The following is a 14,538-nucleotide window of genomic DNA, read 5'->3' on the forward strand; positions in this document are numbered from 1 at the left end:
TCCTATGGGCCAGTTCTAGTGCTGGGAACGTGATGGTGAACAGGCAGGCAGAGCTCCCAAAATGAACCCACACACTCTGCAAGTGCATGATGAAACTGCAAGATACATTTACCTAGATACAGATCTAGGTTAAAAAGCTTTAAAATAAAAAAAAAAAAACTTGCCAAGAAGCATATATATTTTCCCAGCCCGGATAGTAGGTAAACGGAATTCAGCAATGTCTGTAAATGTTAGCCCCTTTCGTAGGGGAACTTGAGATGTAAAAGGCAGGCGTATATACCCAGAAATACTGAACATCCAGCCCAAAGGGGACCCTCGTGGCATGGGCGGCCCAGGACACATTTTCCCTGGCCATTCCTGAGCAGAGAGAATGGCATGATGGAAAAAGCCCCATTTCTTCAGAGGGTGCAAACTCTCCCTCCGCTCGTGGCAATCTGGGTGCCTGGCTACTGGCTTTCCACCCGCTGACTAAGGCCCAACCCCTCCAGAGCATAAGTTCTGTTCACTTCACCCACTGCTACAAGTTCCTGACCCTCTTATTAAACTCTTCCACCCCAAACACACAAATAAGGTCTCAGCCTTAGGTGAAAGTGGAAGAGACTGTGAGTAGCTAATTATTCAATAGATAGCGTAGTCAGAGAGAAGAAACCTTTCCCCATCTCCTGGTCATTTGAAAAGAAATAAAAATCCTCAAAGCAATGTCTTTACCTGAGATCTGAAATGCAAAGCTTATTTATCTTTTTCAAGGCTAACCTGGCCCAGGATACTTGAATTTAAATAAGGAGGTTCTGGGGCCTATTACCCTAGGGCGGTGCTGGTGAAAGCCAGGGTTGCTAAACATCACAGGCTGTGTAGGAAGCGTGACTGTGGCCATTTGGGATTGCAAATGTCTCATTGCTATTCTTTCTGGATCTCTCTGCCTGATGGTGCAACGTTTACCGTTCTTAAGGGGGTGCTAGCATTGATTATTACCTGATCACCGTGACCTTCCTTCCAGCTCCAGAGCAAACAGAGAGGCTCTCAGGTGGGAGCCAGCCTCATGCCCCTGCCCCGACACCTCACACCTTGACCCTGACCTACATCTGCAACCCCGTCCCCTGCAGACAATGCCTCACTCTTGTCCATGGCACTGTTCTCCATCTCATCCTCCTGCATCCTTGGTATTTGAGCCTCTTTTATTCCATCTCTCCCTTTATTCTATCTGTATCTCACTCCCTCTCCACTGGTTCTTCCTCCATAGACATGACAATCTCTCCTAACGTAAAGATAATCAAAACAATCTTCCCGCATTGCATTATTTTCTAGCCACTGCCCTATCGTCTCTTCTTGCGTTCACAACCTAGGTCACCCTTGGGGGAGAAATCCACTCCGCATTTCTCCCCTCCTGTTCCCTCTGCATCTGGCGTTTGCACTCACCACTCTCCTCCATCTGCAATAAAGACGCCAGTGGCTTCCTACGTCAAATTCTGAGTGTCACGTGTGTATATAAAAATGCCTCTTGGGTTTCATCCTTTGAGTTTCTCACGGGCACTTGAGTTCATCATGTCCCACATGAACATGTCACCCACCCAACACCAGCTCCCAACGCAAACCTTCTCTTCTTCCTTCATTCAGCCTTGGTGAACGGAACCATCACACTCCCTGGAAACTCAAAAGCTTCCTCAACACTCACAGTTCCCTTCTGAGAGCTCCTCTCCTTCTCCACGGTGATGAGGGGAAACTCAGCTCAGTCTCTGGTCCTCACCCAGCTTCCACAAATACAGATCTGCGAATTTAACTGGCCCAAGGATAAAGCCCAAATATTTAACTTGGGATAAAAGGATCTCACAATCTCATCCTCACCAACAACATAGCTCAGTGTTTAAAAGCATGGATCCTGGAGCTCTGTCACTAACTCGCTGTGCAACCTCAGGCAAGATTCTTAACCTCTCTGTGCTTCCGTTTCCTCCCTTGTAAATGGGGGATAATAATAGCAATACCTTTCTCATAGAGTACTGGGAACATCATATGTATTCACGTACATAAAGGCTTTAGAACAGTGCCTGGCATACAGTAAGTGCTATGTGTATCTGACAGTCGTGATGTACTGCCCATTTTCACCTGCCAATCCTCTTCTCCCACGCACACAAGCATGCAAACATGCTACTCACCAGCCACAACAGCATACAGGCCACCAGACACACCATGTTGGCTATTTCTTGTCTCCACAGCTTTGTTCTTAGTCCTTTTGTTGATCTGCTAAACGCCCATTTATTTTGGGGGACTCAGCTCAAATATCACTTCTGCTGTGACGCCTTCCCTCCTGCCCCAAGGACTTCCCCACTGAGACCCGATTGTACCCCAAATGAATTTCCCCTGTAGCATGCATCACTTCAATCCATTATTTTTAAAAGTCGGAGAGTTACCATGTTTGAGCACTCATCATATGCCAGACCCTGTTCTAAGTGCTGTGCATGTATTAGCTTGTTTAAGCCTCACAGCAAACCTATGAAATGTTTTAACAATTGGTGTCTGTGTTCATCGTTCCTCCTCAATTGTGGGGCTCTTTATGGGCAAGAACCTATGACTTGATCGTGACTGGGTGTCCAGCATGGTACCTGGTGCATGACGGGCCCACAGATAAGTGAATACCTCTGAACTGAGCCAATCAGAGATGAGCTGAACTCAGAGAGAGACGGGCACACGCACGAATTACTGACATTGAAGGACACTGAGGAACGGGTGGATGGTAGCTGGATCTGAAATTCACCAGCGCTATAAACAAAGACTGCTGTAACTACCTCATGCCACCATTAAATTGTTATTACTATATGAATATTTTCTATAGTGCCGACAGGGTAATGTACTCCCATTTGTCTCTGTAATGTCATACAATTTCAGGTCTTTCCAAGGACATAATAATACAATTCATGATGATATTTTTATCCCATGCTCTTGCTTCAAGGGTCACTTGCTAAGTCTGAAAAGTTTTGCCTGGCCTCCAGCTCATGGGTCACCCGCCGTTGATAAAGTGTAAAGAGACACTCACCCTGACAACCTTTCCTTCTGGTTGGACACCAGATGGAAATTTGCCACCAATTACAGACAACTGAAGTCAGGAGTTAACATTACAGTTACTATGGCAATAGTCTAAGCCCATAAACAAAAGCATTCTGTTGCTTAATTGTTACAAAGGGATATGCTTTTTATAAATCTAATATGCATATAAATATAAAAGGAATTCAAAGATAATATGTATTTCGGTTTTAATTAACTTTTCTTCCCTGCCATATCCCTTGAGCCCATAGTAAATTCTGTTTCATTAGGCAGTAGACAAGGGTTAAGATCAAAATTGTTTAAGGCATTGATTAGAATATCTCTGGGTGGCCTTGAAGCTGATATTAGTGGGGGAGAGAGCAATGCCCAGCCACATGAGTGCCGCCCCAGGGGTGCCAGTGGAAAAGGACCTGCACAGAAAACTTAAGTCCAGAACCCCAGTATATCTCTGGGAGGCTTCCAGCTAGCTTAAGCCATTCCAACAATTTATAGATAGCATAGTCACAGGGTTTTTGGTCACTTTTTGAGTTCCTGGAACATTGAATGTGATGGGAAGTTTAATCTCACTGGGGTGGTGTTTTTTAAGGAACTACCACTGCTGGAACGAAGCCTGGATGACGAGGCCCGATCTTCCCATTGGGTTTGGAGGTTGGCAAGTCGTGGACAGCACCCCACAGGAAAACAGTGACGGTAAAAACAGCATCCTCCCTCAGGGAAATGGATGTACTGCCCATCTTTATTTTGTTTTTATGATTGCATTTGATGTGTGGGGAACACTCCCTCCCAGTGGGAAGCAGCGTCAGAAGTGTGCTTCCTGGGCACATGTACAGGGTTGACTACCTGCCGGTGAGGTTTAACTTCATTTCACTGGTCGTCTTTACTCTGATTATTTTGTAACTTTTAGGGGGAAAAAAGCATAAAACTTAACATATATAACTCATCGATTCTTGCTTTGATAAGCAGTTTTGAAGACGAGAAAAAGTATCTGGGTAAGCACTTTTGCTAGGCTATAAAATATACTTCAGCTCTGCCTGATAAACAGTGATAAGATAGAAGGCAGTGGTGAAAATAAAGAACTCAAAAAATAATTGCAGATCATCCTTTAAATTGTTGTTTTTCCAGACGCTGATTTCTTTTTAGGTTGTGTGATTTCTTTCAAAACTTGAGTATGTAGGTACTTATCTTCTAACATGTGTGCTAAGTAGTGGCAGCTATGACCCCCCCCCACTGAATTTTTATAAAATCACACACATCATAAGGCCCCATTTCTCTTTAGCATGATGATAAAAATCAGTGGTCTAGGACATGATTTTTATCTCCCCAGGTGCTGATATAAGATATTGACGTGTGCATACATGTATGCACAAAAACATTCATTACATACTCATAAGGGAACGCCAGTACAATACTGGATTTTAAGAGAGAAATTTCAACACTTTCTGGTGTTCCGGATTATATATCATGACGAGATAGCTGGGTGACTAATGGCAGCTAATCTCTTATTAACAAGAGATAGCTGGTTAAAATTCAAAGGACTTTGTAAAAGTCAGCGTGGGCCTACTGACTTCCTGAATGCACGTGGTCCATGTGTGTGGCTAATATCCAGATTCTCCAGTTAAACTTGACGTGTGTCCATAATGTCCAAACACAGAAAACAAAAGTGAAAACAAACGAACAACAAGACAAATACTGAGGACAGATCACTGTTTCCAACATTCCAGATACGAGTTATAAAAGGATAAGCCCTATGTAAGCCAGCGGCTGGGCACCAACACACTTGAGTCTGTTTGTAGTTGGAAGAGTAGATGCAGAAATAATGTTGCCCTATATTCTTTTTGTGGCTTCAAATTTTGGTTTGCAGAGTCATTTCCAACAATTCCCTCTTGATCACACACGTGGGTCATTCACCCGCTCCGGCCATGGAAAGCACTGGGGCGCCCTCGGTGATGAAGTGGAGGAACATTTGTCTCTACAGAGCCACCTCAGGGCTATGACCCAGATCAGCTCTGTATCTGGACAGACCTGAGGATGGCAAGCTCATGCTCTCCCTCCTCTGTGTGATACAGGGATGTATCGGTGTGGCCCAGCCTCTGTTCAAGCCATTAAGCACGGCAATGTTTGCTTCCAGTTTGACGCACCCTTCGTTTTTGCAGAGGTAAGTGGAAAGCTGGGGAAAAGAGCTGCTTTCCTTCCCAACCTCTTAACACATCAAAAAATAAGGTACTGGGCTGTTACTTCTAAATTTCCCAGGTACATAGTGTATGCTTCATGTTTACAAAGTTAACTAGACACCATTCCAACCCCCAGGCGCTGCATGCTAAATGCAGTTCTTACTTAAACATTTTTCTCTCCTTGATGTTTTGAGATTTTTCTGCCGGAAAGCAATTGCTTTACTAACCTTAGCTTAGTTCTCTGTACCCATGAAGTAGGTATCAACTGCTCCCAAGAAATTAAGTGACTAAATGAATCACTCAACAAAAAATTGGTGGAGACGGCCCATGAATTGAAATGGCAGAGTGTACTTCTTCACCCTGAGACTAGCCCAGCAGTTCACGTGAAACAACATCCAAACACACCCCAACTACGGTCTTAGTCTGGGAGCTCCAATCCATTTCCTGCCATTCCAGGCCATCCTCCATCAGTGGAGACAGAGAGTACAGCTGCTAGAATACGGAGGGGAGAAGAGGGTCTGGAACACCGCACACAAAAGGGTGGATCGGGACAGTTTGGGAAAGGGTCTGAAATTCTGCAAGAGCTGGATGGAGGTTGGAAGCACAGAGGGCGGTTCAAGGGTGCTCCAAAGAGAGCTCAGAAGGTCAAATTAAATGTAAGAGACATCAGGTGAAGGAGAAGGCCAGGAGGCTGCTGAAGGTAGCAGAGATTTATGAGAGGCGGAGAGGCAGGACTGACCTAGAGTATAATTTCACGAATGAACGCAATGAAATAATGCCTACTGCTACGTAATCACTTTGCCTACCATCTGATGCTCTTAGCAACCCTTTAAAATGGGTGTTATAATTCTTCCCATTTTACAGAAAAGAAAAATGAGGCAAAGAGTGGTTAAATAAGCTTTCCACAATCATCTAACCAACAAAGAGTAGTGCTAAGATTTAAAGCCAGGCAGGCACCTGGGCTCATGCCAGTAAACACCACTTTCTGCTACTATTCTAGAATGAGTAAATGTCTGTTATCACTATGTGCCAGGCACTGTGGGAATTCAGAAGCCTATGTCCTTAAGTAACTTGATTCTTGATGGAGATGGTGGTACGTAAGCACAGCAACATTTAAATAACAATAACGCAAGGGATGCTATGTAACTAAATGCCAGACGAGCGATGTAGGTGATAAATGACTTGCGTTTAAGTTCATTGAGAAATATGAGCTAGGAACTGAGGCAGGACAACAAAGGCCACAAGACCGTGTCTAGGGAGAGTGACCTGGGAACAGACCCAAGGACAGCGACATGGTAGCCACAGAACGATGAGCGGAGTATTACGGGAGCCCATGGGAGGAGGGTCAGGGATGCCCCCTGGAGAGGGTAGAGCCTGAAGCAAGTCTGGAGGGATGATTAGTAATTATTCCGGCAACGGGGGTAAGAAAGAAGCCAGAGGAAGGAAAGAAATTTACACAGAGGAGAAAACTTGAGCCTCCGAATGGTATGTGCAGACAATTTTAAAAACTATACAGGCTCATGAAAAGTGATATGTTGGGAGGCATCAAATGATGACAGCTGAAGGAACTAGACATGGGACCTTGTGTCCTGAGAGACGGGCACCTCGTCCTGTAAATGAGAGGCTTCCCACGGGGATGGGACAGGATCCTGTGCAGCACGACCTTGAAGGGAAGGGCTCAGGTGGGGGACACGGGATGGCTGGGACGCTACTCCACGCCCAAACCAGACAAACAGGCGACAGGCGGGGAAGGAGGGGGCAGGCCTGGGAAATGCTTTGGAAATCAGCAAAAGCGGAAATGTGAATTACACAAAAGGAACAGTGTCTCTTCTACTGTTCCTACCATTACAGTTTCTAGAAGGCTTGGGAGAACAGGCAGACTGTATTTGGGATTTCACCCTCTCGACTTCATTTTGAGATTTAAAGATTTCTCCAATCCTCCCCAGCTGCCGTCTGATCATTTCTGATGCTATGAGCACTTCTGAATGGGAAATCGCTCTAAAACGCGCCAGGCCTTGTTTCCGTATTTTTCTTACGCTTTGCTGCTGCAAAGGGCAGAGCAGCAACCTCCCTCCAAGAGCGAATTGCCCGAGAGCTCTTAATGCGAACGCTTTCTGCTGTTATTAAATATAGATCGGGGTGTTGTGAATGTCATCGGGACTCTCAGGTTATAATTACTCCTCTCTCACCCACTGCAGACTTGTCTGACAGCGTGTAGGATTGCTGCTTTGGCACGGGCTGAGCTTCAGGGCTGAGCCATTTATAAGAGATGCTCCAACTGCTGAAAAGTGCGTGAGGACTCTTTTCTCAAGGGTCCTAAAGTAGGACTCCATGGAGCGCGTCGGATTTAACTTTAATGAGAGTCTGTGTGACTCAGGTCCTAGACAGCATGCTTCCTCCCTTTCCCACCTCCTTGCTGCCTAAGCTCGCCTCTCCCTAACCCCAGCCACGTCAGCCGGAAAGTGCCTTTTCTTGCCTCTCGGCAGACTGACTTTCTTGATCACTCCTTACTCATTTCCGGGCCAGATCAAGCATCATGTTCATTGACTTCTTTTGGTTTTCTCAGGGCTTTTTTAGTGAAAGCAGAACCCTAAATAAGAGAGGTATGCATGAAAAGCATTCTACCTCTGCCTTCCCCTCTTCTCCTCCGTTTTGGAAATCTACCCTTCCCATTTCTAGATTTCTTCCAGGGATGGAAGCTTACTTCTCTACCCCCTCTCCCTTCTCATGCCCTCAGCCCTGCAGTGAGTTTCTTGGTTCTGGAGGCTGTTCGGCCTGTCGTCCCTGACTCCTGGGGGCCTGGGGCTCCTAAAGAGAGCAGAGCGGTTCTCAGTGTCGGGGCTACTTTCCCAGTTCCCACGCAATTCCCACGTTCACTAAGCATTCAGGAGCTGCTGCTTCTCTTCTGTCTTAGCTTCTTCTAGTTGTGTCTGTTGACCCCTGCACGCCATCCCACTCAAACACACACACACACATACACACATGCACACGCTTTCCCTCCCTGGCCCCGAGCTAATTTTCACGGCAGCAGTGACAGTCTCCGAGGGGCCGCAGTCACCACCCCATTGCTCCAGAAGCCACTCCTTCCATTGCTCTGGGCCAGCAGTTCCCTGTACACTGACTGTGCAACTGCTTCCCGGCACATTCTTCGTTCTCAATTCAAGGCTGTTTATTTTGCTACCACTTATTAGATGTAGCCCATTTTTTGGCATCCCCTAGTCTGATCTAAAATAATTCACCCACTCGTTCAAATAACCTATGAAACTTTGGAATCATCTTGGCTTCTCTTCTTAACCTTCCTCAGGCATCTTGCCGGAAATATAATACCTTCCACTAAGATCACAGATCCAACCATGCCAATGATCTCCATCATTACCCTCTGAGCTCTGAACAGCACTGAGATCTGGGACGTCTGCCCCTAAATCATCTGCTTCCTCCTCGCTTGCCCCTTTCCTGTTTATTCTCCACAAACCAGCCAGAAGTATCCTTCATAATGTAAATAGAAACATGTCACTCCCCTGCCCCAAACCTTCTAATGGGTTCCCATCACTTTTACAATACGCTGAAGCATAAATCATTACGAGATTCTGTGTGATCTGGACCCTGGCTTCCCCTCCACCCCCGTCCCTTGCTCATTTCCTTCCAGCCATACTGAGCTTCTTGCTCTTTTGTCAGAGTCTTTACACACACTGTTCCTTTGGCTATGACAGCTCCCCCCCTACCCTGCATCCCACTTCGCATGTCCTGTTCCCTCCCTGCATCCAGATCTCTGTTCAGCTCACCTCCTCAAAGAGACCTTCACTCACACCACCTGAAACATCACCACCTGCCCTGTGGTTTCTGTCCTTCTACTCTGACTTAGTGTTATTATTTCTCTCCTTGCTAGAACGTAAGTTCCACGCAGATAGGCTCTGTTGGGTTCTCGTCGCTGAAGGCAGGGTCTGGCACATGGCAGCCGCCAGTAAATACATGAATGAATAGAGCAAGCAAAAGCGTGTGCCTAGTACACTGCTGAGAGCAGCATCCCGGAGAGGCAGGGGCACGTGGCACCCGCAAGTGCCGGCAGTCCTGGCGGGAGATGAGGCCCACGTACGCAGCAGCAGGAGGCGCACACAGGAGTGTCGCCGCGTAGCCAGCCCCTGCGGGCTGAAGGAACGGCAGGCACGGGGTGGACGTCTGGCAGTTGTGCCAGGAAGGCTCCAGAACCAGGTGGGCATCCACCGCCTTCCTTCAGAAGCCCTGGAAGGAGCACCACCTTCTCAGCACAGCCTGCAGGGCAGTTACTTCCACTTGGGGACAAATGAAGAGAGCGAACGCTGTCCTGGGTCCTGAAAACCAGAGCCTCCATCCTGAGAGGTGAGAAGTGTAGCTTCTGCCAGCAGTGGACGCACATTTACATTCCTTGGGCAACAAGCAGAAGTTTGCAGAGAGGCCCCTCTAGCCTGAGGTCCCAGCCCACCTTTGCTGAGCCCCAGGGGCCCTGAAACATCCAAACATGCTCTCGTATCAGAGTCCTTACACATACTGTTCCTCCTGGTAGGAAAGCTCTCCCGCTACTGTCCACCCCACTTTGGAAGTGCCTGTGTCTGACCAAGAAGCAAGGAGTGGTGGGGCTGAGAATAGTCATATTTCACGTTGGGTTGCCCAGGTTCTGCGTGACCAGAGCCCTTTCAAATGTATGGGTAAGACTAGATGGTCCCGAAGACTCCTTTCCACTCAAAAGAAATTAAACATAGGACTTTCAGAGGTGTTGCTGATCTACTTGCCAGCCTTGCAAGGGAGGTATAATTAAACCCAGGCTCAGAGACATTCAGTAACTTGCCCAAAGTCACGTAGCCTAGGTCCAATATTTCTTCCACTTATGACTGTTCTACCATAGAGATCCAGCTGGTCTTGCGTACACCTTCTAAGCCCCTCGGTGATTCTAATGTGCCGTCAGGATGGAGAACCACCACGCTAGCGGCTACAACCGAAAAGAAAGCTTGCGGATGTCACTGGAAAAGGATCCTTTCCCTAAACCCTCACGCCCAACATACATATGCAAAAGCCATTTTATGTGTGTGTTTCTCCTTTCCTTTCCTCACAAGGGACAGTGTAGTGGGCTGGCCTGAGATTTTAGCCTACATAAATTTCCTAAGCTATGCTCAAGGGGAGACAAGGATTTATCCACTTTCATATTTAGCCTTGTCTCCCTGGAGAACTGAAAGCTGCTCTAAGAGTTGTTTGTTAAGAGGATATTTATCATCATTGTGGCTACAATTTGCAAGTGAGGAGGGAGCTGTCCGTGCCTGCATGGTCTCCTCCAGAGGGAAGGCTGCAGTTCTCAGGAAGCTCATTTAAAGTTTCCTTGAACTTCTTTTCCAAAATGAGAAATATTCTTTAGGTGTCTGCTCCATCCTCTCTCGTCCTGATTCCTGGTTTCGCATCTCAGCCTTTCACACCACGTGCCCGTTGCCACCAAGCCCTGGATACTCTGCTGAGGGGCAGGGCCAGCGTCGTCACCCCTCAGAAACCCGAGGCAGCATAGAACCACCCGGGCCCCGGGCCTGGAAGCAGCTCCTCACCACGTGCTGCCGTGGTCCTGTGGGCTGATGCGGGAGAGGCAGTGAGCTGTGAAACTCCAGGGAACGTGTACGGGTCACCCCGGGTGAAGGTCAGGGCATGTGCTATGACCACCCAAGGTGAAGGTCAGGGCATGTGCTATGACCACCCAGGGTGAAGGTCAGGGCATGTGCTATGACCACCCAGGGTGAAGGTCAGGGCATGTGCTATGACCACCCAAGGTGAAGGTCAGGGCATGTGCTATGACCACCCAGGGTGAAGGTCAGGGCATGTGCTATGACCACCCAGGGTGAAGGTCAGGGCATGTGCTATGACCACCCAGGGTGAAGGTCAGGGCATGTGCTATGACCACCCAGGGTGAAGGTCAGGGCATGTGCAATGGGCATGCCCCTGCCCACGTTTGTACTTCGTCTCCACCACCTCCCAGCCATGTGACCACAAACACTCTGCTGACTCTCTGACTCTTGGTTCCTCGCCTATAAAACAGGGATAATAGTACCTACCTCACAGGATTGTCGTTGTGGGGTTTAAATTAAATCATTTAAAAATGTCCCTGAAACATTATGGGTCAATAAATATTGACTACTTCCTTTCTCCTTAATGGAGATCAGACTTCACGTAAATTCAGAACATTTTGTGAGAAAGTAGAGAAAAGTTGCTCTCTTAAACCTCATCTTTAAAAGCTAGGGATCTATCATCAAGTTTTCCCCTTACCTAGTAATGACCATTACATTTTTACTCAATTTTGATGTTTACAAACCTCTGTGAGAATCATGCTCACATAGATTCTATCTTGCTCAGTCCTAAGGTGTTCCTATGAAACTGGCAAAACAAGTGTAATTATTTTCATTTTATAGAAGCAGGAACGGAGGTTCAGAGAGGACAAGGTAACTTTCTAAAAGTACACGCCCAAGATCAGAGCCCGTGTTCCCTGCAGCTAATCCCGTGCGTCTCTCAGATACCTTCCCCAGAACCTTTGAAGCTGCAGTCCCTCTGCCTATCACAGCCTTTCTTCTCTCCATTTACTTGCTTTGATTATTTTAAGCTTTAATGGGGTAAAATTGATATTTAAAATGCATACATTTAACGTATACATCTTGATGGATTTGGACCTATGCATCTACCTGGAGAAAAGTCTCCCAGGAGCCGCCCAGCAGACTTTCTCTTCTTCCTGGAAGTAGGTCACGCCATCACTGTCAGTTTAAAGAAGTCTGAGAAGGAGAGTAACAGACAGGGTACTTTCTGCTTTGCCTTAGGAGGTAGAATTTGCCAGCAAGAGAAAGGAAAGAAGGAAATGGTTGGCACTTAAATGACTTAGCGCGATGAATAATGCTGTCTCCAGGGATCCTACATGGCTGCACTATTGAGAGTTAGAGATTTTGGTGACAGGAACATTGGATGCTGGCTAATGGTCTCCCCTCCTGTTTTTAGGTCAACAGTGATCTTGTTTACATTACAGCTAAGAAAGATGGCACTCACGTGGTTGAAACCCTTGATACCACCCACATTGGGAAATTAATCGTGACCAAGCAAGTTGGAGGAGATGGCATAAAAGATATTACTGATACCTACAAATTCCAAGAAGGTAAGTTACCGCAATCGAATGCAGATTGCTCTGCCCAAGTCTGCTCAGCACTTTCGTCGTTACGGTCACTGTCACCACGAAGACATGTGTTCCGGAGAAGGCACGTGTTTGCTTTGAGCGGAATTCTGCTTCACATGGCTTTTGAAATAATTGCTTTAAAGTCACATCTGTTTTAACAGAATGTAGAATGTGTTCTTGTTTATAAAAGTATGAAAGAATCTTAATTTCCAATAATCCTATTAGAAAACATTACATAACTAATGTACTTTTAGTTCAATAATGAAATTTAAATACCTGTTCACATTTGTTTAGCACCTTAAAAACTATTTTCCCGTGCATTGTTCCCTTGACATATCGTGGAAATCCCCTGAGGTAGAGAATACAACATTAATAGGACACTGCAGTCTCACTTATTCAGGCCAATTAGAATGAAGGCCCGTTTCAATCATAAAATAATGTTAAGGTGGTTTATGCTAACTCTTCGCATGTGGAATGTTTGAAATGGAGCGGTTGAGTTCAGTCCCGTTTCCATCGTACTGAGTGCCTGTTCTATGCCTGGAGTTGCGTTTGGTGCTGGGATCCCCACGGTGAGAAGAACCCAGTTTCTGGGCAAGTGATAGGTTCGTTCTGCTGAGGGCTTTGAAAACAAAGAAGAGGGGCAGTCAGTCCAACCAGGAGATTCAGAAAAACAAAGCCCGGTAAGAGAAGTCACAGACCACAGCTAAAGGAAGCTGGACCAGGGTTTCCAGGAGATGAGAATATGACAAGGCCATGGGGTGTGAATCAGCCGGTGTGTTTAGGGTCCTGCAGACATTACTAAAGCATTAAGCTCATTAAATGCCCAGAGGCTGGAGTCAAATCTCCCCAAGGTCAGTAGTGGGCAGGAGGTGCAGGGCCTTGGGTGTCTTCGTGGGGACGTGGAATATATGTTACAAGTGATTCACCGACAGAGCTTCTTAGGAATGGCAAATGCCATTTTAGTAAATGGATAAAAATGAAGAGTCATTTGCATATACCTAAATATTCATCAGTATTCCTGAAATGCTGAGTGCAGAATTTGTTTTAAATATTTTAGATCCTCTGTCTTCCTGCTCTTATTTACAAAAGCAATTTGCACTATAAAGAGAAAGTGTGCTGAATCGAGAAATTCAGGATTTGTGCCATCTGAGCCCGTGAATTTTTGCTGTACTCCTGAAATAGATAGTTCTTCTCTTCTGTAGGTTATCACTGCACAACCTAGATACAAAAGATTTTTTTTTTTCTTTTGGGCTTTTTTCTAAAAAGAGAGTTTTTAAAAACATAAGCGTGGGCTTCCCTGGTGGTGCAGTGGTTAAGAATCCACCTGCCAATGCAGGAGACACGGGTTCGAGCCCTGGTCCAGAAGGATCCCACATGCCGTGGAGCAACTGGGCCTGTGTGCTACAACTACTGAGCCCATGTTCCACAACTACTGAAGCCCGCACGCGTAGATCTCGTGCTTCGCAATGGGAGAAGCCACCGCAATGAGAAGCCTGAGCACCGCAAAGAAGACCCAACACAGACAAAAATAAAATAAATAAATAACTAAATTTATTAAAAATAACAAAACAAAACATGAGCACAATAAAACAAAACAAACGAGCCATGCCCTCTTGTGATAGAGTGACAGGCAAAAAGATTTGGAAAGGAAAAAAGAGTCCATATAGGAATGAAAGGAACCGGCTGTAACACCCACGCATTTAATCATTCATCCTTTCAACTACTTGCTGTTAAACCACCCGCCAGATTCCAGACACTGTCGGGATGTAGACACACACAGCCCTGCCTTCCCATCTGTAATAGCTAGAGAGACGGGCAGGAAGCTGTGTGGGGGGTGCCTGGGACAGGGGTGGTTGGACAGATGCTCAGGGATCCTGGAGGACCTTAGCTGTGGGCTCCCTGAGTCTGAAGGACGAACAGGGAAACACGGGGATGACTCCTTCCCCAGGGAACAAGTTCTCCCGGAAAAGGCAGCAGGGCAGGGACTGGATAAACTCCCAGTGTGGAAGAGTCCTGAGCAGACCGTGTCTAGAACAAGAGCTGAGCCGTCCTCTAGGAAGCCGTCCAAGTGACCAGCTATGTTGTTTAAACTGCTCAGCAGGATGCCCTGAGCGGTCAGCCACGGAGGTGGTGGTGAAGACCAAATCGGGGTCAGACGTCAGTCCA

The 14,538-nt window shown here is 46.6% G+C and overlaps 1 protein-coding gene across 1 annotated transcript in view; it reads left to right on the forward strand.

Moving 5' to 3' along the window:
* Window positions 1-14,538, forward strand: part of F13A1 (coagulation factor XIII A chain) — a 145,562-nt gene that overhangs the window by 98,699 nt on the left and 32,325 nt on the right. The window contains exons 10-12 of the mRNA XM_007173913.2: window positions 3,623-3,726; window positions 5,103-5,191; window positions 12,201-12,354. Of these exons, the coding sequence (XP_007173975.1) occupies window positions 3,623-3,726; window positions 5,103-5,191; window positions 12,201-12,354 (347 nt within the window). The remainder of the gene's footprint in view (window positions 1-3,622; window positions 3,727-5,102; window positions 5,192-12,200; window positions 12,355-14,538) is intronic.

The sequence above is a fragment of the Balaenoptera acutorostrata genome, chromosome 10 (genome assembly GCF_949987535.1).
Source record: "Balaenoptera acutorostrata chromosome 10, mBalAcu1.1, whole genome shotgun sequence".
In the NCBI taxonomy this organism is placed as follows: domain Eukaryota; kingdom Metazoa; phylum Chordata; class Mammalia; order Artiodactyla; family Balaenopteridae; genus Balaenoptera; species Balaenoptera acutorostrata.